The 22,240-nt window shown below is 40.4% G+C and overlaps 2 protein-coding genes across 4 annotated transcripts in view; one reads left to right on the top strand and one right to left on the bottom strand.

The window, feature by feature from the left end:
* Positions 1–2,731, top strand: part of CD80 (CD80 molecule) — a 35,848-nt gene extending 33,117 nt beyond the window's left edge. Inside the window, exon 7 of one of the 2 annotated variants that reach the window (XM_088837259.1) lies at positions 2,238–2,731. The gene's annotated coding sequence lies outside the window, so the exon portion shown is untranslated. Of the gene's footprint in view, positions 1–1,233; positions 1,494–2,237 lie in introns of those variants that run through there. The other variant, XM_055432584.2, reaches the window with a different exon arrangement.
* TIMMDC1 (translocase of inner mitochondrial membrane domain containing 1) overlaps positions 1–19,121 on the bottom strand; it is a 34,558-nt gene extending 15,437 nt beyond the window's left edge. Inside the window, exons 1-6 of one of the 2 annotated variants that reach the window (XM_088837277.1) lie at positions 18,677–19,121; positions 14,564–14,729; positions 10,996–11,084; positions 10,000–10,067; positions 3,852–3,930; positions 461–571 (exon numbers count right to left, since the gene is read on the bottom strand). In XM_088837277.1, coding sequence (XP_088693403.1) covers positions 461–571; positions 3,852–3,930; positions 10,000–10,067; positions 10,996–11,084; positions 14,564–14,729; positions 18,677–18,870 — 707 coding nt within the window. In that variant the 5' untranslated portion in view covers positions 18,871–19,121. The remainder of the gene's footprint in view (positions 1–460; positions 572–3,851; positions 3,931–9,999; positions 10,068–10,995; positions 11,085–14,563; positions 14,730–18,676) is intronic. The other variant, XM_055433000.2, reaches the window with a different exon arrangement.
* Positions 19,122–22,240: the final 3,119 nt, after the last annotated feature.

Below are 22,240 nucleotides of genomic sequence, written 5' to 3'. Positions count from 1 at the left end.
TGAACAGCCACTATATGTACCTAACACCTATTGCAGCCACAGCAAAAAGTATAATAATTAAATGTGGAGACCTTACATGCTATGTAATGTTCATAGACGTATGTGTAAACAAGGATATTATCTTTTAAGTTAAGCCAAGTAAAGCTCACTCACTGCTATTTATTTCCTTTATGTAATTTCCAATGCAGTCACAAACATAGGAAAAGAAAAAATATGCAACCAAATAAGATTTATAACATTTAATTTAAAAAACATTGTACCTAAGGAAAGGTTCTCAATTAGTATCTTTCATTTTTCCATTCTCCTTAATTAAAAATATTAAAGACCAAGTAGGGTACCAGGTGAAAGGCTCAGTAAAAAGAAAGTCTTTGACTTGAGCAGCAATTTAGAGTACCTGTTTCAGAAAGCATCAGTCTGTGGACACGAAAGCCAAACAATCCAGTCTTAACACACTCCTTACCGTTCTTCCAGTTTCAGCTCTTGGAATGCTTTTCGATCCTTCTGTTTTCTCTCCTGAACTGTCTCACCGCAGTACATCTGAAGTGCCATCAATAGGCTTCCTACAGGAGTGCTGAGGAGGAGGCAGAGGGAACGTTTAGAAGAAAGAGCCATGAGGCCATGCAGAATGACAGGGTCTCTGCTCAGGCACAAGTAACACTAACCAAACCACTGGCTCACTGACAGGTGCAGGGACATTTGGCAGTTAAAGCATCCTTGTCAGATAAAAAAGTATTAAGGTAATTTCTTTCCTGGTCTGAACAACAAGAAAAACAATCCCTGCAACATCCAAAATTTAACTGGTATAAAACACAACAGGTTTATAAATTGGCTCTTTTCTTTTTAATTATGAAAGATAAATAAACTAGTAAAAAATATATAAGTTCTAGTTAGCAGCTTTATAGTGAAGGTGTCTCAGAAAAGGAATTCATACTAGGAATGGCACCAGACCCTGGAAGGGGCAAGAAATGTGAAGGGTACTTTTGGTTGGGAGAAGGATGCTACTGGCTTTGGGGGTTGGAGCTGCCAAAATATCCTAAAATTCAAGAGTCTGGCACAACTGTCTCACCCAGAATGCCAATAGTTACCCACTGAGAAAATGATTTAGATAACAATTATCACAGTAATGACAAGGGTTTTGTTCATATTTTCAAAGAGAGGGGAGTTTTTGACTCTGATACAACTTAAATTCCTTACTTAACGTTGTAACCACATTTTAAAAATTATTTTTGCTAGGTGGAAATGTTTGTTGATGATGAATGGATAAACAAAATATGGAACTGTATATACAATGGAATATCATGCAGTCCCCAAAAGGAAGATCCTGTCACATGGATGAAACTCGAGGACATTATGCTTAGCAAAATATGCCAGTTACAAAAGGAGAAATACATGAATTCACTAATATGAGTTACTCAGAGCAGCCAAAATCACAGAAACTGAAAGTAGAAAGGTGGCTGCCAAAGGCTGTGTGGGGAAGGGGGCAGAGCACAGTGTTCAATGGGTACAGGGTTTCGGGTCTGCAAGATGAAAAAGTGACAGAGGCCTGCTGCACAACAGTGTAAATATGGCTAACACTACTGAACTGTACACTGAAAAGTGGTTAAGACGGTAATTTTTATGTTATGTGTTTTTTAACCACAATAAAAAAATATTTTTGCAGCTAATTTCAACAATTTTCCCCTTCAAACCAAGTTGGTATATTAACCAGAAAACAAAAATGTCAGCAACAGATCATCACATGATGAATTTTAACACAAATTTGGAAGGTGAGGGAGAACTCTTCTTTCTATTCAGGTGAATGCCAACTAATAAAGACAGAAGAAATGACAAAAATAGCAAATCAACATTTTGGAACCAGTTTTATATTAAATAATAACTGATTACATTAGGGATCATCAATGGATCATTAAAACCACTAAAATACAGCTGGAGAGTAGATAATTCACACTACCTCATCCCACAGATTACTTATTAAACATAATGGAAAAAGATAACTTTGCAGTGGAGAAATTTAGTAGATACCAAATGAGCTAGGCAGAATTCTAAAATGGTCCCCCAAAATTTCCTGCTCTAATTTCTCAAATATGAATATATGATGAGAAATTATGTCCATGATTAAATTATGTTATGTAGCAAAGTGGATTTTGCAGATGCAACTAAGGTTACTGATCAGTTGAATGAGTTAATCAAAAAGGAGATTCCCTGTGTGAATCCTCTGAATACAGAGTTTTTTCCAGTTGGTGGCAGAATGGAAGTCCGAGAGATTCAAAATATGAAAAGGATTCAACACGCTGGCTGCTGGTTTGAACATGGAGGGGGCATGGAGAAGGAATGTAGGAACAAGGTGGTGCCTGACAGCCACCCAGCAAACAGGGAATTCAGACCTACAGCCACAATGGTTCTGTCAACAACCTGAATTTCATGGAAACAAATTCTTCCCACAGAGCCTCCAGGTAAGAGCCTGCTTGACCAAAGCCTTGATTTTAGCCTTGTGAAATTCTAAGAGAACCCATCTGAGCCCATCCAGACTTCTGACCTACAGGAAAGTGATATAATAAATGGGTAGTGTTTGAAGCTTCTTAGTGTGTGGTTAATTTGTTACACAGCAACAGAAAATTAATATATCAAGTTATATCACTTACAAGGGGTGACATAATATGTCTCTTGACATACACTGAGAAGGACACAACTTCGCCTATGTTGTAATCTTGATGAAAACGTTAAACCTAAATCTAATCATGAGGGGATAATCAAACAAAACTGAGAAATTATTCTGGGGGGAAAAACAGGCATGGAACTAGTCTAGCTTAAAGGAATCTAAAGAGACATGACAACAAAATACAATTTAATCCTGGATTCTACAAAATTATATATTTTATATATACACACACACACAGAGCATTATTGTAATAAGAGGAATTCTGAATATGGACTTTATCTTAAATAGTATTGAATCAATGGTAAATCATTTATTGTGATAATTGTACTGTGAATTCATTGGAGAATATTCTTTCTCTTGGGAAATACATGCTGATGTATTTAGGGCTGAAGAATTATGAGGTCTCAAATATTTCAAATGGTTCAAACAAAAAGAAATATACCCATGTCCCACACAAATACTGAGAGAGAGAAAACAAATATGGAAAAATGTGAACAACTGGTGAATCTAAGTGAAGGTTATATGCATGTTCAACATACTAATTACCTCAACTTTTCTACAGGTTTGAAATGTTTCAAAGTAAAAAGTTGGAGAAGAAAAGTCTTAAAATTTATTAAACTAAATAAACAAACCTACCCCCCCCTTTTTTTTAATGTGCTTGTTAGCCACTTCTTATTCCTTTTTCCTACTCTTGTATCTCTGTTCAAATCTCAGTTTCAGGTGTTAATGATATTTAAACAGTTTTTACCCAGTGAAGACCAGAAGTAAAATCAACAACTGGGATACAATCAGAACTGGACAATCAAAGCTACTACCAATACAAGACTGTGCTGTGCTTAGTCGCTCAGTCGTGTCCAACTCTTTGTGATTCCAAGGACTGCAGCCCACCAGGCTCCTCTGTCCATGGGGATTCTCCAGGCAAGAATACTGTAATGGGTTGCCATGCCCTCCTCCAAGGGATCTTTCCAACCCAGGGATTGAACCGTGGTCTCCTGCAGGGCAGGCAGATTTTTTATTGACTGAGCCACCAGGGAAGCTCAATACAAGACTAGAGACTTTATGGATTAAATCCTCTAAGGATTAAATCTGTTCTTTAGAAATGATTCAGATTTTTAACAGGCAAGGCATTAATGAATTAATAAGTTAATTAATAAGTTATATTAATTTAGAATCAAAGTATGTTAATACTTACCCCAGCAAGGCTCCAATTATGCCACCAGCTACTAGGCCATGCAGGCCTAAGTTTATTCTAAAAAGACTTCCTGTGACAGCTATTTTAAAAGAAACAAAAAGCAGTATCAGATCATTCTTAAACACCAGAGTTCCATTTAAACATGTTCCTTCTATAAGGACATAAATCTCCAAGTAAGTTTTTTGAACCCAACATTAATATATCACCACAACCTAGACTTCCCAAACGGCCAGCTTCTCATCCACTCTGCAAGTTTAAAGGAAGAAAGGTCCCTTTAACAAACAGAACTGCTCAGTCGGTTCTATGGACCCAGCCTCTTCTCATTCTGCTTTTTTGCCAACCTCACCTCAAAAATCTGTTATTTCTTCACTTCTACCTCTTTTATTTCTTCCTGCTTTAAGGAAAGTTTCCTCCAAATAAACAATAAAAATCTTCACTAGCCACTTGCAGTTCATGTCTTCCCCAGCTTCGCCCTTTCTTTTTTCTTTTTGGACATGCTGAACGGCATATGGGATCTTAGTTCCCCAACCAGGGATAGAACCCGTGCCTCCTACAATAGAAGGGCCATACCACCAGGGACATCCCCAGCCTCACTGGCTCTGTACTGCTAAGCTTCACCTCTCCAGCAGACCTGCAAGTGGGCAGTTGGCCTACATTGCCACCTGGTGGCTGGAGCATAGGTTCTTTTTCCTTACCACTAAGATTGTACACCCAAGATGTCCATTCATTTTCCTTTTTCACTATGCACAAAATAACAAATGCCATTTCAGGTGGTAACATTTTTAAACATTAACATTTGAGATTTATATTTCTTATTTAAGTATAAGAATTGATGCTTTTGAACTGTGGTGCTGGAGAAGACTCTTGAGAGTCCCTTGGACTGCAAGGAGATCCAACCAGTCCATTCTAAAGGAGATCAGTCCTGGGTGTTCATTGGAAGGTCTGATGTTAAAGCTGAAACTCCAATACTTTGGCCACCTCATGCAACAAGTTGACTCACTGGAAAAGACTCTGATGCTGGGAGGGATTGGCGGCAGGAGGAGAAGGGGACGACAGAGAATGAGATGGCTGGATGGCAACACCAACTCGATGGACATGAGTTTGGGTGAATTCCAGGAGTTGGTTATGGACAGGGAGGCCTGGCGTGCTGTGATTCATGGGGTCGCAAAGAGTCGGACATGACTGAGCGACTGAACTGAACTGAAGTATAATATATTCATTTTTTAACTTTTCTATTTCATGATTTTTCTCTTTCAACAGTGTAACTATTATGTGTCTAGGTGTGAATCTTTTCAGTTTATTCTTCCTGGAGTTTGCTGAGATTCTTGGATGTGTAGATTAATGTTTTTCATCAAATCTGGGAAGTCTATGACCATAATTTCTTAAATTATTTTTCTTCCCTTTTTTTCCTTTCCTCTCCATTATCCATATTCTTGATTATGTCCCACAGATCTCTGAGGCTCTATTCATTTGTCTTCATTTTTTAAAATTCTGTCCTTCGTAAAAGTTAACCTATATTGATCTATCTTCAAGTTCATTGACTCTCCCATGCTCTCTCAAACTGGCTGTTAAGGGCCTTCTCTCCAGTGAATTTTTAATTTCCATTACTGTATTTATCAACTCCAGAATATTCATTTGACTCTGAAAAATAATTTCTGTATTTAGTGATATTTTGTTTGATAACCATCATCACATTTTAATTATTTTAAACACCTGAAGTCTTCTGTCTGCTACAACTGGGAGCTGGAATACCTTCCTACCAAGAGGCATGGCTGTGGTTCTTTGCTATAGTGATTTGCCTGGACCAATTCTGTGGCGTCTTAGTTTTCCTGTTTAGTAGAGTGTGGCCAGAGAGGTCTCTGTTCAGTTTTTACTTTTATGTCTGGCTTCCTAGGAATCACACTAGCTTGGCAGCCAGCCAGTGATTTGTCAGTGGCTGTGATTACACAATTTAAGCCAGTAAGGCTGTCACCTTTTGTCAATGGATCTGTCTGTGGCTTGAAGAACGCACTCAAGGTTTAGGCAGTTTATAAATCTTCTGGCTTTTACTTTCTGTGTTTATGAGGCCTCACAATTTAGCAGATAAGCAGCTTGCTAGGGCCCTTACCAGTCTCTCCTGAGTGCTTACACAGACAGGTAACTTTTTGGAGTTCTGGGGATTAGTAGGTTCTTAATGAAGTCTCCGTTGGCTTTCTTGTTCTCTGGATGTCTTTGGCAAAATTCTTCCTCACCCACTAATCGACCGCTTGCCCCAAACAACACCAAAACCTCCATTTAGCTGTGTGATGTTGTTCTTTCCTAAGTGTTTGCTATTGTTTACAGCAACACCGTTAGGCATAGAATTTTCTCTGCTCTGCTCCAAATCAAGTCAGTAATCTCCAACATTTGTATTGGTCCTCCCAGCCTGCCCTGCCCTTGTGGAACTTCTGTATCATGGAGCTGGGCATTAGGTGGGAGCAGCCTCAGGCTGAAACACTACAGACTCCCATTGTTCTTACCAAGATTTAGTAGAAATGCTTAAATAAATGCTTCTCAATTTGTTGTGTGCCCTTGCTTAGTTCCAGGATCCTTAAGGGGTTGTTTTTGATAATTTTGTCCAATTTTATTATTACTTTTGAAGGAAAGGATTTGCCAAGCTCCCTGGATATCGAAAATACTTTTATAAGTGTTCAAACATATACCAACTAATAGTGGTGAGGAAAGACCTCCTTACCCGATTCTGACTTCAGGATAATTTTTTTTTTTAATTTTAGTGTTACTTATTTTAATGTTGGTTGCTGGTTTGAGATAAAAATATATTTTCTATCATATATATATTTCTATTCTTATTTTAGTAATAATTACATTCAATAGAGAAACTTTTATTCTACCCTGCTATATGTCAAACAATTGTGACATAAAAGGCAAACACTTTCTCTGAATTTTAGTGAGTTGTCTAGTAGGGAAGCAAAACAAGTAAACTGCTACAACACAGTGTTAGAAATGCTTTGATAAAACTGTTTACAGTGAATTATGAGAACATGGGGGACAGGTACCCAAGATAGGAAATTGGGAGCTAGAAGAACCCTCTGAGGAAGCTGAAGCAGACAGATGAACTCAACCTTGAAAGACAGGTGTTAAGTATGGAGCTGAATAAAATTAGTTATGGGAGCGGAAAGTTGGATTCAAGCAAGAATTCTTGTAAAGCAAGAATATGCTGGGTTTGAGAAATCAAAGTAGATTACAAGGCTCGTGCAAGAGTGGTACATGGAGGTCAGGTCAAAAATCGACCTTAAAAAAAAAAAAGAATCGACCTTACTGTGATGGGAAACTAAGGAAGAATCTGAAGCAGAAAAGTGCTAAAATCATACTCATATTTCAAAAAAAGTCAGATAACAGGAGAGGTTTGGAGCAAACCAAGATGAGAAAAGGAAAAACTGCAGTAGCAGTGGGAAAAGAGAAGGTGAGAGAGTCCAAATATTTAAGAAATAAGACTGACAGAACTGGAAGTTTGGAAAGGGGACATAAAGGGCAGAACCACATCACTGACTGATTTCCAGTTTTGTAATTTAACAGGGTAGATGACAAAAAACACACAGCAGGAGTAAATATGAGGAGCAAGTGAAGGCAGAAACACAAGTTTTCTTTGGATATAGGCACTATAGAATATCCATGTAAAATTTTTCACAAGTTAAAACAGGGCAAGTTCTAGCTGCTCCAATGCTATTAATACCTAAATCTCATGTTTTTAAATGTTTTCATTAAAATGTTAAGCTCAAATTATGTATACGTGTGTTTGCCTGTGTATTCACAGAAAAAGAGAGGGTGCACCTAAAACAAAGAGCATGAGTGATAAAGCAAATGGGTGTAAATGTTAATAACGGAATTTCCTGGCAGTCCAGAGGATAGGGCTCTCCACTTTCACTGCCAAGAGCCTGGGCCCAATCTCTAGTCAGGTAACTAAGATTCCACATGCTTTGCAGCCAGAGGTGGGTGGTGGTGGTTGTTCAGTCGCTCAGTCACGTCCAACTCTTTGCCACTCCACGGGCTGCAGCACATCATGTTCTTCACTATCTCCTGGAGTTTGCTCAAACTCATGTCCACTGAATTGTGAGGCCATCCAACCATCTCATAGTCTGTTGTCCCCTTCTCCTCCTGCCTTCAATCTTTCCCAGCAGCAGGGTCTTTTCCAGTGAGTTGGCTCTTCACATCAGGTGGCCAAAATACTGGAGCTTCAGCTTCAGCATCAGTCCTTCTAATGAATATTTAGGACTAATTAACTTTAGGATTGACTGGTTTGATCTCCCTGCGGTCCAAGAGACTCTGAAGAGTCCTTTCCAGCACCACAGTTCAAAAGCATTAATTCTTCAGCACTCAGCCTTCTTTATTGCCCAACTCTCATATCCATACATGACCACTGGAAAAACCGTAGCCTTGACTAGACGGACATTTGTTGGCAAAATGATGCCTCTGCTTTTCAATACACTGTCCAGGTTTGTCATAGCTTTTCTTCCAAGGAGCAGTTCAGTTCAGTTCAGTTCAGTCGCTCAGTCGTGTCCGACTCTCCGCGACCCCATGAATCACAGCACGCCAGGCCTCCCCGTCCATCACCAACTCCCGGAGTTCACTCAAACTCATGTCCACAGAATCGGTGATGCCATCCAGCCATCTCATTCTCCGTCGTCCCCTTCTCCTCCCGCCCCCAAACTTTCCCAGCATCAGAGTCTTTTCCAGTGAGTCAACCCGTCGCATGAGGTGGCCAAAGTATTGCAGTTTCAGCTTTAGCATCAGTCCCTCCAATGAACATCCAGGATTGATCTCCTTTAGAATGGACTGGTTGGATCTCCTTGCAGTATAAGGGACTCTCAAGAGTCTTCTCCAGCACCACAGTTCAAAAGCATCGATTCTTCGGCGATCAGCCTTCTTCACAGTCCAACTCTCACATCCATACATGCACAAGCTTATTACCATCATCTGCTTCTCCAGTGAATGCAATTAAACGCAACTCCATGTCTGATCCACCGGGAACCTGAAATGCTGCTTCCAAGGAGCAAGCGTCTTTCAATTTCATGGCTGCAGTCACCATCTGCAGTAATTTTGGGAGCCCAGGAAAATAAAGTCTGTCACTTCACCCTAATGGCACAAAGTGAAGAGGAACTAAAGAGCCTCTTGATGAAGGTGAAAGAGGAGAGTGAAAAAATTGGCTTAAAACTCAACATTCAAAAACTAAGATCATGGCATCTGGTTCCATCACTTCATGGCAAATAGATGAGGGAAAAAATAGAAACAGGATAGGCATGGGGTGGGGAGCTTAAAAAAGTTCGTAATAATCACAGACTCGTTGTACTAAAGGATACTGCTCATGGTGCTCCTTGTATTACTTTTATTTTCGCAACTTTCTATAAGCTTGAAGTTATTTCCAAACAAAAAGTAAAAACCTGTTATATGAAGTATATGTATTTTTTTATGTGAGGGAATATACATGAATTAGTGAATGTTTGCATCTAAATGGTAGTTAACGTCATTACATTTCGGGAAATGTACTGGATCTATACAAGAAATGTAATGAAAATGTTCAACACTTTTTTAAAATGTTCATTTCAAAGAGGGCATGTCTACCAGAGGCAGAGCGCTTTAAAACAAAATCTAATTTCTTATCATGAAAAATCTGGCTCCTCTCTATTTCAGCTCACAATTCTCTCAAGCCACTCACCCTCATTCACTGTGTTGCAGTCATATTATCCTACATTTGAGAAACCTTAGAGCCTTCACCCTTGACGTTACCCCTGCTTACGCAACTCTTCTCTGAAAGGCCTGCTCTTTCCCATTCTTCAGCTATCAGCTTAAATGTCACTTCCTTAGAAATCAATCAGCCTGTCCACATTAGATCTTACCTGCCCACCTATTTATTACTTTTTATCATAGCAACCTGTTTTATCCCATGGACGCTAGATGATAAAAACTCAATGAAGGCAAAGACTTTTTTCTGTTTTGTTCACTAAGTATATACTAAAGACCAAGCACATTTTCCATATATCTTGCATGAATGTTAAATGAGATGTGATGAGAAGCCAACCAAAGAATTCAGTAGCCATGACTTGTAAGTCCTTACATGTTTCCTTAACCATATGTGAGACTGAAATATGAAATATGAACAAAAATGTCTTACCTCCTGCAATGACAAAATGGCTTAAGGCATTTTTATTTCGGTAAACGTTTAGACCAGTGTTCACTGTACTAAGAAGGAAGAAGGAAACAAAATTTAAAGCATATATCAATTACCTTCTTGACTTTAACTTTCACTAAAATGATACGTGTTAGTTTAAAGGAGCCTACTATGTCAATCCCTGGTTCCAGTAGGCTCCTTCAGTGAGTGTTTCAGATTGCTATAATATGCCAATAAGCAACAGAAAAGTAAAGAAACTCTGCAGAATTCCTCTGATTTAGCAATGGCAAGCCACTCCAGTACTCTTGCCTAGGAAAGCCCATGGATGGAGGAGCCTGGTAGGCTGCAGTCCGCGGGGTTGCTAAGGGTCGGACACGACTGAGCAACTTCACTTTCACTTTCACACATTGGAGAAGGAAATGGCAACCCACTCCAGTGTTCTTGCCTGGAGAATCCCAGGGACGGGGGAGCCTGGTGGGCTTCCGTCTATGGGGTCACACAGAGTCGGACACGACTGAAGTGACTCAGCAGCAGCAGCAGCAGCAACCCTGTATCTATTTTGATACTAGTTGGCAGGCCTTCATGTGCATGCCTGCTCAGTTGTGCAATGTGCTCAGTCATGTCTAACACTTTACAACCCCATAGACTATACCTCTCCAGGCTCCTTCTGTCCATGGAATTTTCCAGGCAAGAATACTGCAATGGGTTGCCTCCTCTTCCTCCAGGGGAATTTTCCCAACCCAAGGATCAAACCCACATCTCCGGCAACAGCAGGCAGAATCTTTACCACTATGCTACCAGAGAAGCCTGGCAGACCATCACCCATGGACACAAAACTACAGCTGGACCAATCTTTTGCATAAATAGGTAACAGTTCTTGAGAAAAAGGTATCATAGATCACTTTTATATGGGTGTTCAGATTTTATAATTCCATTTGTTAAAACAATGTGCTTCTAAAAGAATACCTAAAATCCTTCATGACGATTCAGAGAACTTACTTGAATATAGTCACAAACATGGCCGTTCTCCAACTCCAGCGCCAGCCATACCGGATGAAGCCTCGTGTAGCAGCACGGTGGGCAGATTGCTAAAGTTGATAAAAAGGCTGTGAGGTTCCGAGGTACCTTGACACTTTCCCTATTCTAAAACTGTGGTGGAGGAATGTCAGCTAGGAAATAGGTAGGGACACCTAAATAGATAGAAACGACAGAAACTCTCTAGAAATATCATTCTTCAATTACTGAAACTTAAGCAAAAGTACCATGTGCACTCTATTCTATCACAGGGTGTAAAAGGAACTAAGAAATGCAGTGTCAACCAAGTAATTCATCAATTAAATAGCAACTAAGAATCTATATGACAAATACTATGACAGACATAAAATTAGTATTATACATGCTTTTTTTCAAGAAATTGTGGGGAAAAGAAAATATAGAAAATAAAGAAGGAACACTGAGTAAACTATAAACGGTAAGGATTAAAGTAATACAGATGTGCACGAGAGGAAGAAAGGAAGGAAAAAACCCTCATCTTTTTTTTTTTTTTTTAAAACCCTCATCTTTACTGACCACCTTCTACGTAAAAGTTGCTAACATATCACCTCATTTAATCTTTACAACATTTTCTTCAAGCAGGTGTTAAAAGGCATGAAGAGGAAGTTTCTAACCAAGATCACTCAGTCAATAAAGAATAAAGTCAGAATTGGAAGTTAGGTTGTCTGTTTCCAGCACTCATTTTCATTAACCACCATGAAGCAAGTCTGGCATAATATTGTGAGGATAAAGCCTAGATTTTTAAAGAATCTGACAGAATCCCTAGGTGTGGTCTTAACTACTATATGATACTGGGCAAGTCAAAACCTCTCTGAAAGGTATCAGTGCAAACTCATGGCTTTTAGTAAATAGGTAGACAAATATAGAAACAGAGATATATGCATGAAAGTGTATATAAATCACACACACACATACACATTTCCTAGCTCTATCTGCCTAGACACCATCATACCTCAGTAGCAACGAGCATGCCTAGCCCCAGATCTTGGTTTTTAAATACCATTTTCTTTTTGCTATTTTATTGTTTTTTAATTGAACGATAATTGCTTTATAGAATTTTGTGGTTTTCTGTCATACAACAAGAATCAGCCATAGGTACACCCATGTCCCCTCCCTCCCAAACCTCCTTCCCCTTCCCACTCTTCTAGATTGTCACAGAGCCCCTGTTTGAGTTCCCTGAGTCATTTAAATACCATTTTAGAAGAAACAAGGCTGGTGCTTGAAAAGATGAACCGGAAAAACCATGCTGTGTCCCAAAGTAAAGATGTGCTCAAAGACTAATGGGAACATCATCAAAAGGACACAGGACCTAGCTTGAAGGGGTTCCAACAGTCTAAATCCAAGCCAAGTATCAAAATAAGTGATGATAATAATGGATTACAAAACCACAGAATAACATAAGAGTCAACAAGTCCATGCTGAATAAATTATAAATGGATAAATGGACAGATAAATAGAGGGAAAGTGAAAGCTCTTCCTTACAGCAGAATACTAATCAATAAATATACATGGATGATGGAATTAGAAAATGGCCGTTTGGTTACCACCACAGTAATAACTATTTTAGGAAAGAATCAGCACTGAATACTGAAACCAGAGGGTGAAAAATTGATGAAAAATAGGATATTTGCATAGTCTCAAAGTATCTAATAAGTATTCCTACTCTGGCCACCTCATGCGAAGCGTTGACTCATTGGAAAAGACTCTGATGCTGGGAGGGATTGGGGCAGGAGGAGAAGGGGACGACAGAGAATGAGATGGCTGGATGGCATCACCGACTCGATGGACATGAGTTTGAGTGAACTCTGGGAGTTGGTGATGGACAGGGAGGCCTAGCGTGCTGTGATTCATGGGGTCGCGGAGAGTCGGACACGACTGAGCGAATGAACTGAACTGAACTGAACTGAAACATGGCAGGGACCACCTTAACTAAGTGATTAAAGTAAGTATCCCCAGTAGAGGGACAAATAGGTATCTCATACTTCTTATCATTACTTGCTGGGAAGGATACAGTATCAATTGTAGGGTATTCCTGTGAAAACACTTAAGTGAAATTTAATCACAAGAAAACATCAAATGTCCAAATTGTGGGACATTCTACAATACAAAATAAAAGGCCCAAGTCTTAAAAAACACTGAGGTCATGAAAGTCAAAGAATAATGGAAAAACTGTTCCAAATTAATGGAGACTGACTAGAGAGGCACAACAGGCAAATTCAACATCTGATCCAGTACTAGATCCTGGACCAGAAAAAAAAATTTTAATAACTTGTTTACTTTAAAAATAATGTTAGTGGGACAATAAGCAAAATTTACATAAAGTCCATTGATAAGATAACAGTACTCTATCAGTACTGTTATCTTATGTCCTGAACTGCATAATAATATTGCGGTTATCTAAGAAAATGTCTTTTTTAGGAAATATATGCTGAAGCACTCACCATGGCTAAAACATACTCCCAAGCAGTTCACAAAAAAAACACCACCATGCCTTATACAGAGAGAATAAGAAAGCAAATGTGGTAAAATGTCAACATTTGGGGAATCTGACTGAAAGGTGTACAGGAATTCTTTGTACAGTCAGCCCTCTGTATCCCCAGATTTGGAACCTGAGGAAGTGGAACCATGGATATTAAGGATGTATGGTACTATGGTTTTTTTTTTAATAAAAGACTCGAGCATTTGTGGATTTTGGTATCCACAGGAGTCCTGGAACCAATCCCTCTCAGACATTACAGGACACTGGCACGACTTTTGCAACTTTTAAAACTTGACACAATTTAAAAAAAAAACAAAACACAAATTTTAAAAAACAAAAAATTCTGAGCCATAACTTCCTTACTAGGACAATAGAACTGATGTTCAGATGTAAGATACAACAAATGCGTCAGCACTCAACAAACTGCAAAGTTCTAAATGTTAATGATTATTTTAGTGTGGGCCGGAGAAGGCAATGGCAAGCCACTCCAGTACTCTTGCCTAGAAAATCCCATGGATGGAGGAGCCTGGTAGGCTGCAGTCCGTGGGGTCGCTAAGGGTCGGACACAACTGAGCGACTTCACTTTCACTTTTCACTTTCTACTTTCACACACTGGAGAAGGAAATGGCAACCCACTCCAGTGTTCTTGCCTGGAGAATCCCAGGGAAGGGGTAGCCTGGTGGGCTTCCGTCTATGGGGTCACACAGAGTTGGACACGACTGAAGTGACTTAGCAGCAGCAGCAGCATATTCACAGGCTTTGTGAATAGGATAAATACACTACAGCTGAGCCTTGAATGGTTTAGCAGGAGATTAGCAATATATTTCAGAAAGTAGAGCCATGGTGGTGATCAATTCTAGGAAGAAAAATGGTCGGACAAAGTTTGAGTATGCACTATAGCATTAGCACTTCCATTGCTGCTGAGTACAGACTGTTTCCTAAATTTTCTCAACCCTACCTAACTTGATGATTAAGTATAAAGTGAGCAGATAAAACTGGCATGCCCCCAAATACTATTAGAACACCAGTACATACCACAGCATCAAGCTGGTTGTGGTAAACTTCTGCTTGGCTCTGCTCAATGTAGCGCTGTTTAGCGTGAATAAATGCTGGTATTCCCCCATATGCCCAGCCGATGATGCCTGCTGAAAGTGCTGCCTTGTAAATATCCTGAAGTTCTTTTGAAGTTCTCTGCTGTTCACTAAAACATCAAAAAGACAACGTTGTTTGGGATTAGTTTATGGATACTGCTCTCCAAAAGACAGTATGATCAGAATTATCCCAAATGCTAAACAGGACTTAAATTTTTCATGATGGGCAGAACCAATTCTGATGAATTAAATAATTATATTACAGGTAGTCAAATTTCAGTCAAAACTAATCTATGCTTTCAGAAGTTAGGTTAGTAGTTATTCTTGGGAAGGCAGTGACAGAGAAGGGGCACAAGGGGGAGCTTCTGGGACACTGTTAACAGTCTCTTAGGGCTGGATACAGAGCTTTGTTTAGTGAAAAGTCACTGACAGGAATACTTATGTACATTTTTCTAGGCACATATTTTATTTATACTGCAATAAAAAGGTCTTTTTAAAGGGTTATTTTATTTGATGACTATTACAGCTCTACTATATCCCTGGAAACAGAAAGAATTTGTAAACTGGATGCAGAAATTAACAATTCCTTTTTTGAATTTTTAGATAACTTTTGGAAATTATAAAAACTTATGGGATTTTAGGACAATGTATGCAATAATGAATACCTATATGTAAAAAAATACCAAAATTTTATCTTTCTGAATGTTTAATTTTTATATCATGCTCAGATGGGCCTATACTATCTGTTAGACCACTGAATGAGAAAGCTCATGATGCAGTGGGCAGCACAGACCAACCTAAAATAAATGGGAAAAGCTACCATTTCATTCAATCTATTAGTCTCAAAAGTATTAGAAACCAGAAGCTGTATTGCAGCTTCCAAGATGTCCTCTGGAAATCGCTCTAACAAACAGCTAAGTTTGTGTTTCAGTTCAGTTCAGTTCAGTCGCTCAGTCGTGTCCGACTCTTTGCGACCCCATGAATCACAGCACACCAGGCCTCCCTGTCCATCACCAACTCCCGGAGTTCACTCAAACTCATGTCCATCGAGTCGGTGATGCCATCCAGCCACCTCATTCTCTGTTGTCCCCGTCTCCTCCCGCCCCCAATCCCTCCTAGCATCAGACTCTTTTCCAGTGAGTCAACTCGTTGCATGAGGTGGCCAAAGTATTGGAGTTTCAGCTTTAGCATCAGTCCTTCCAATGAACACCCAGGACTGATCTCCTTTAGAATGGACTGGTTGGATCTCCTTGCAGTCCAAGGGACTCTCAAGAGTCTTCTCCAGCACCATAGTTAGTTACTAGAAGTAATGGCCCTCCTACATAAGTAAACTACTGAATATTAATTTTTTACAAACTACTAACTTGCTTTCTTCTGAGACTGTACAAGTGTTTATCTAATTCTAATTCTATCTAATTTATCTAATTCTAACAACCACATTTCTGAAATCAGAAATGAGTTCTTATAGTTTCCGCATATACAGGTGAGAAACCTAAATAAAATTTCTTAAGAAATGAATTCCTATATCAATAGGAAAAAGTGCTATAATCTGAACTTTATATTTTATTTTGTATAATGAATAAAACCAAAAACATTTACATAAAAAGAGGGAGAACTCGGAAAAGAGAAAAATGAAAAAAGAGCTTAAGATTTAACAAGCCAGGAAATGCATACGATATCCTCTTTTTCATCCTCTGAAAAATTCCATGATATAGGGATATTTTTTCTCCATATTATCAACAGACACTCTATGAAATTACACGATGGGGCCTAAGAACTAATGAATGGTAAACAAACAGGGAAATGTGGTGGAAAGGACCTAGACTATAAGTAGCAATAATGGGGTTGTAGTTCTGGTTCTGTCATCCACTGCTAAGTGACCTACAGGTAGATCACAATCATTCTGAACCTTGGTTTCCTGACCCATGACATGAAGGGGACAATGAAAGTTAAAGTATCTTTCAAATTTCCTTCAGCTCCAACATTCTGTGGTTTATAAAGCTGATCAAAATAACCTTTTTCAAATGAATTTGAGTCAGTTCTAGTGAGGTGGATGAATTTAGAGCCTGTTATACAGAGTGAAGTTAAGTCAGAAAAACGAATATATTAATGCATATACATGGAATCTAGAAAAATGGTACTGATGAACCTATTTGTAGGGCAGGAATAGAGATTCAGACATAGAGAACAGACTTATAGACACAGCAGGGGCAGGTGAGGGTGGGAAGAATTGAGATAGTACCACTGAAATATATACATTACCGTATGTAAAGTGAACAGACAGCTAATGTGAAGCTGCTGCGTAACACAGGGAGCTCAACCTGGTGCTCTGTGACAAGTTACACGCCCAGGGATGGGGTGGGAGGTTGGGAGGGGAGGTTCAAAAGGAAGGGAACCTATGGCTGATTCATGTTGCTGTATGGCAGAAACTAACACAACATTGTAAAGCAACTATTTTCAATTAAAAATAAATCAACAAAAAGAAAACTTTTCTGTTGTGTACTACATAGGATCGTTCACAAGTATCTCAAATAAATTTGGAATGACCAATGGAAGGGCGGCCTCATTATCTTTAAAATAAGACGATGAACTCTAAAGAAAGTAATTAAATACAATTCCACTGGCTCCCCTGCTCTATTTCAGCAACATAATAAAGCTTCAATGTTAATTTTTTTTTTTTTTTTTGAACAGAGGAAAATTTATGCGTCGAACCTGGACTGGTCACTTATGATAATATACATGCTACAATTCCATTCTCTCCAATCATTCCACCTTCACCCTCTCCCACAGAGTCCCAAAGACTGGTCTAAATGCCTATGTCTCTTTTGCAGTCTCTTATACAGGGTTTAGGTTACCATTTTTCTAAATTCCATATATATGCGTTAATATACGGTATTGATGTTCTTCTTTCTGGCTTACTTCACTCTGTATAATTGGCTCCAATTTCATCCACCTCATTAAAACTGATTCAAATGCAAATTCAAATTCAATTATCTTTAAAATAAGACGATGAACTCTAAAGAAAGTAATTAAATACAATTCCACTGGCTCCCCTGCTCTATTTCAGCAACATAATAAAGCTTCAATGTTAATTTAACCAGTAGATATTACAGTGTAGTATATGGTAAAGTACTTCATAAAAAGGGAAAACGTTTCACCAGTGAGGAATAAAAATGATGAAATTAATTATTCTGAGTTTTCCATTAAAGGTAATTCAATTTAAAGGGTTATTTATCATTTATTCTGACACCGCTTTACTTGTGAATCCAGCTAATATCTTTGCAACAACAGTTGCTACTATTTTATACATTCCTTATTTGGCAGAATAAAAATTTTAACAACTGTGTTCTCTCTCCAACCCCCATTTTTGTGGCGGGGAGGAGGGCTACTGTTCAAGAAGTATCAGAATCTGGGATCAAGTGATACACGAAACAGAACACTGGAGTCCTCCAGATGTTGGTTCTAGGGTCACGAAATAGAGTACTCTAATTCTTCTGATCTGTAAACTCAGGGGATTACATTAAAGACTATGTTTAGATTCCCTGCTGCTGCTGCTAAGTCGCTTCAGTCGTGTCCGACTCTGTGAGATCCCATAGACGGCAACCCACCAGGCTCCCCCGTTCCTGGGATACTCCAGGCAAGAACACTGGAGTGGGTTGCCATTTCCTTCTCCAATGCATGAAAGGGAAAAGTGAAAGTGAAGTCGCGTCCGACTCTTAGCGACCCCATGGACTGCAGCCTACCAGGCTCCTCCATCCATGGGATTTTCCAGGCAAGAGTACTGGAGTGGGGTGCCATTGCCTTCTCCGTTTGACTCCCTAAGTATTCCTAAAAGTTCTTATTTTCAGTTAATCTCATCCTCTCCATCTGAAAACCGGCCTGTCAATCAATAGAACTACCAAATAGCAATGTCAGGATACAAGCTTGGAGTACATTATATTAAACTCCAAATCCCACAAAAATAAATCACACCACCCTGGGGTCCTTCGCCCCAGATGACCCAGGATGCAGGTCACCTCTTTCGTAGCCCCTCCCCACAGACCGTAGACACTTTTACTCTTTGACAAACAGCTCCCGGAGGCGGTCCCATCCGGATTCCGTGTATTGGGGTTCGGAGACGAAGGAAGACAGTTCCTGGTCCTCTACAAGAGCCTTGGGATCGGCGGCCACAGCTTCGGCAGCAAAGACCCGAGGAAAAGGACTCAGCGTCCTGCAGAGGAAGCCCCGTGGGGCCGGCGGCCGCGCTTCCATGACCCTCTCCGAACCTGTCGACAGACAGTCGCTTGGGCGCTTAGGAGGCCAAGGCCTCACGGAGGTGCGGGGGGGGATGAGCGAGGGTTAAGTGCAAAAAGGAATGGGAGAGTATCTCTACACTAGCCCAGAGTTAATTTGCGGCCGTATCCGCCGACACACCGCTTGACACACAGGCCCTCGGTGCCAAGCCTAACTTTGGAGGCACCTGGACACACGAGACAGGAAGTCCCTCCCCAACGAGGGCAAAGGCTGCGGGACGGGCAAAGGCGGAACCCGAGTCGAACACACTTCCGGCTGGAGGCGGGACGGTGCCAGGCCAGCCTGCCGGAAATGAGGTAGTGGCCAGGAGCCACGCTCGGCGCAGCCTGACTACCGGTGCCGTCCCCCTCGCCTTTCTGCGACAGGAAAGCAGGGTGGTAGGTAGATTGCAGGCAGGAAGATGTGGTCTTACTCTGAAGTGAAAGTGGCTCAGTCGTATCCGACTCTTTGCGACCCTGTGGAATTTTCCAGGCCAGAATACTGGAGTGGGTAGCCTTTCCCTTTCCCGGGGGATCTTCCCAACCCAGGGATTGAACCCTTTTGTCCCGCATTGCGGGCGGATTCTTTACCAGCCAGGCCACAAGGGAAGCCCAAGAGTACTGGAGTGGGTTGCTTATTCCTTCTCCACGGACCTTCCCGACCCAGGACTCGAACCAGGGTCTCCTGCATTGCAGGCGGATTCTTAACCAACTGAGCTATCAGGGAAGCCATTTAAAACAGCAGAAATGCCGTGAAGAAGAAAAAGTGCAGTGTTCATTACAAGTGAAGTACGGAAAGGGGAAGGCAATTTGGGCCAGTGCATCCTAACCTACTCTGTCACAGAGCCCCGGGCTGGACGGGGTTCATTCTGGTTTTCAGAAAAGACCGAGGCATTGAAGAGGAGTATTGGTGCCGGTTGCCCCGAGATCTCCTGAACACTTTTTAAAGAAATCCTCTCTGGGCTCCACAAGATAGGTTTTACTCCCCTTAGTTTATATGCCTACTGTTTCTCAAAAGGCAGGACACTTTCTGGAATTTCTACCAGTTGTTGACTTAATAGTTATAGTAGCAATAATATCCCACCACTACAGCTTTCATTAACATATACTTCAAAGTATAGTTTTTATTAAAATGTACACATTTAAAATATTCTCAACCTGGTTTATTTCATATAAGCTCTGTCAGCAACCAAACATACGTATTCTCCTTGCCAATCCTTACTCATCCTTATTCCTTTCTAGGTTTAAGTCCTAAACTGTTACACTCTTTAGTGAGATAAGGTAAATAGATTTCTGGAATTTGACAGCTGGAATTCTCTAGATAGGGCGCTGGGAACTGACTGATAACAGTGACTAGCTGAGTTAGTCGCGGCGCCAGGAAGATCTCTGGTGTCTGGGAGACGGGATTAGATTCAGTTCGCATCATAGTATTTACTACATTGCATCATGATTTCCTGTTTACTGTTATCAGTAGACTAACTTTGAGGTTGGGGATCATGTGTGTGCACATAAGTCTTTGAATCAAGACTTCAGATCCCTTGACTCCTGGCTGTGGCTGCAGATTGCTGCCTAACCCACTGGCAGAGGTGGGCACCATATAAAGTTCCAAGGCGTGAAAGCTCAAGCAAATGGCTGTGCAATCTGTCTAGTCTAGACTTTTAAATGCTTAAGATGACTCCACAATCATTCTGGGATGAGGAGGACTTTGAATTGGAGGGTGGGAGTGTGGGTAGGTATTACTGAAATCATTTATATACAACTTAAATGCTCCCTCACTACCTTATAGATACAAATGAGATTAACAGGCACATTTTACTAATGCCATAGCTGCCTTCTCATTTGGGTAACTAAGCCTCTTTCTTAAGGTTCCCTGTGTCATATGATCACTCAAGAAGTCTCCAGATCCTAGGCCTGCTCACACCGTTGCTGCTATTCCACCTCAGTTCCTCAGACTACTTGTCACTCTCCTACTCTCCTGCTGCTCCAAGCCCTTGGGGTTTACCTTCCTTTCCTGTTGTTCAGTTGCTAAGTCGTGTCTGCCTCTGTGACCCCACGGACTGTAGCACGCCAGGCTTCCAAGTCTTTCACTATCTCCCCGAGTTTGCGCAAACTCGTGTCGGTTGATTCGGTGATGCCATCCAACCATCTCATCCTCTTTTGCCCCCTTCTCCTTACCTTCTTTTCCCACTATAGAAATACTCTCCCTTTTCTGTAGTCTGTTTTTAAGGGTCTCAGAGCAACATTAAGCCAAAATGTGTTATTCAGTTCACTTTGGACCACTCTTTCACATTTAGCTTGCTCCTCCCCAGGATATACCTTTGCCACCAGAGTAAAGGCATCAGAAAAATTTCAATGCAGTCACCACACTGCCTTGAACCACCACTGTTCTACCCTCAGACCTCTTGCTGATTTCTGCTTACGGAATTCAATAGCCTCTTGCCCCATCATGAATTTTCCCCAGGTGTCAGGTTCCCCTTCTCTCCTAGGTTTTGTAGGTACTGCCCTTGCTACATAAATTACATTACGTGTAACATTAACTGTTGCCACAGGGAAAGAAAATAATTTTCAGAACTCCAGGGACCATTTAATCTTCAAAGTGCAACTCAGTTTTTACCTCCATTGTTTCCAATCTGCATCAGACAGAAATGTCTTCTACCTTTAAACTTCAAATCCACATTGTCTTTATGAATAATTGGCCTTATGATTAAGGCCTCATATCCCCTTAATCACCTTCTGCCTATGCAGCCTCTCATACTGTTGTTTCTACTATGTCATCTCAACTAGAGAGCTGCTTCATGCTAGGGAGCCTGGTGTAAACATTTTCTTATCTCCCACTGTTTGTACACAGTAAACACTCAAGTATTTGATAAATTATTAAATAAGTGATTTGTAATTGTACCCTTCTGCTTCACGCACACCCTCCCTTGGGATGCAGTGGGATTATATTAAGTGAAGGCATCTTTGGTGGCATAAGAAGATGTGTTTTTACATATCCGTGTGTGCTCTTGTTCACAGTCAGAGCAGGTGCAGAGTAGGGAACTATCCTCTTCAGAACTGACCCAGAGAAGCCTACTGACATATTTTCTCTTAGGAATTCTGGACTAAGAGACAGAGCCTGTAGTCTCTGGATCTGCACACGGCAGCACTCTAGAGACTATGCAAATTCTTGTTGAGATTCCTAGAGCTGCTCCGCTTTCTACCTTTCCAAATACTCCAAGATGCCCTCATATCCGCCTAAAAAGTTCTTTTAGCTACAGGTTATTTCTATTTTCTTCTACTAGGAAAACCTGATGGAACAGCAGAATAAGGTGGAACACTGACATCACACAGATGATACTCCCCAAATAAAG

This window comes from Moschus berezovskii, chromosome 1 (genome assembly GCF_049115385.1).
Source record: "Moschus berezovskii isolate FMDL1 chromosome 1, NW_MosBer_1.0, whole genome shotgun sequence".
In the NCBI taxonomy this organism is placed as follows: domain Eukaryota; kingdom Metazoa; phylum Chordata; class Mammalia; order Artiodactyla; family Moschidae; genus Moschus; species Moschus berezovskii.
Note: the sequence above shows the minus strand (reverse complement) of the source record. Positions and strands in the feature narration are given on the sequence as shown.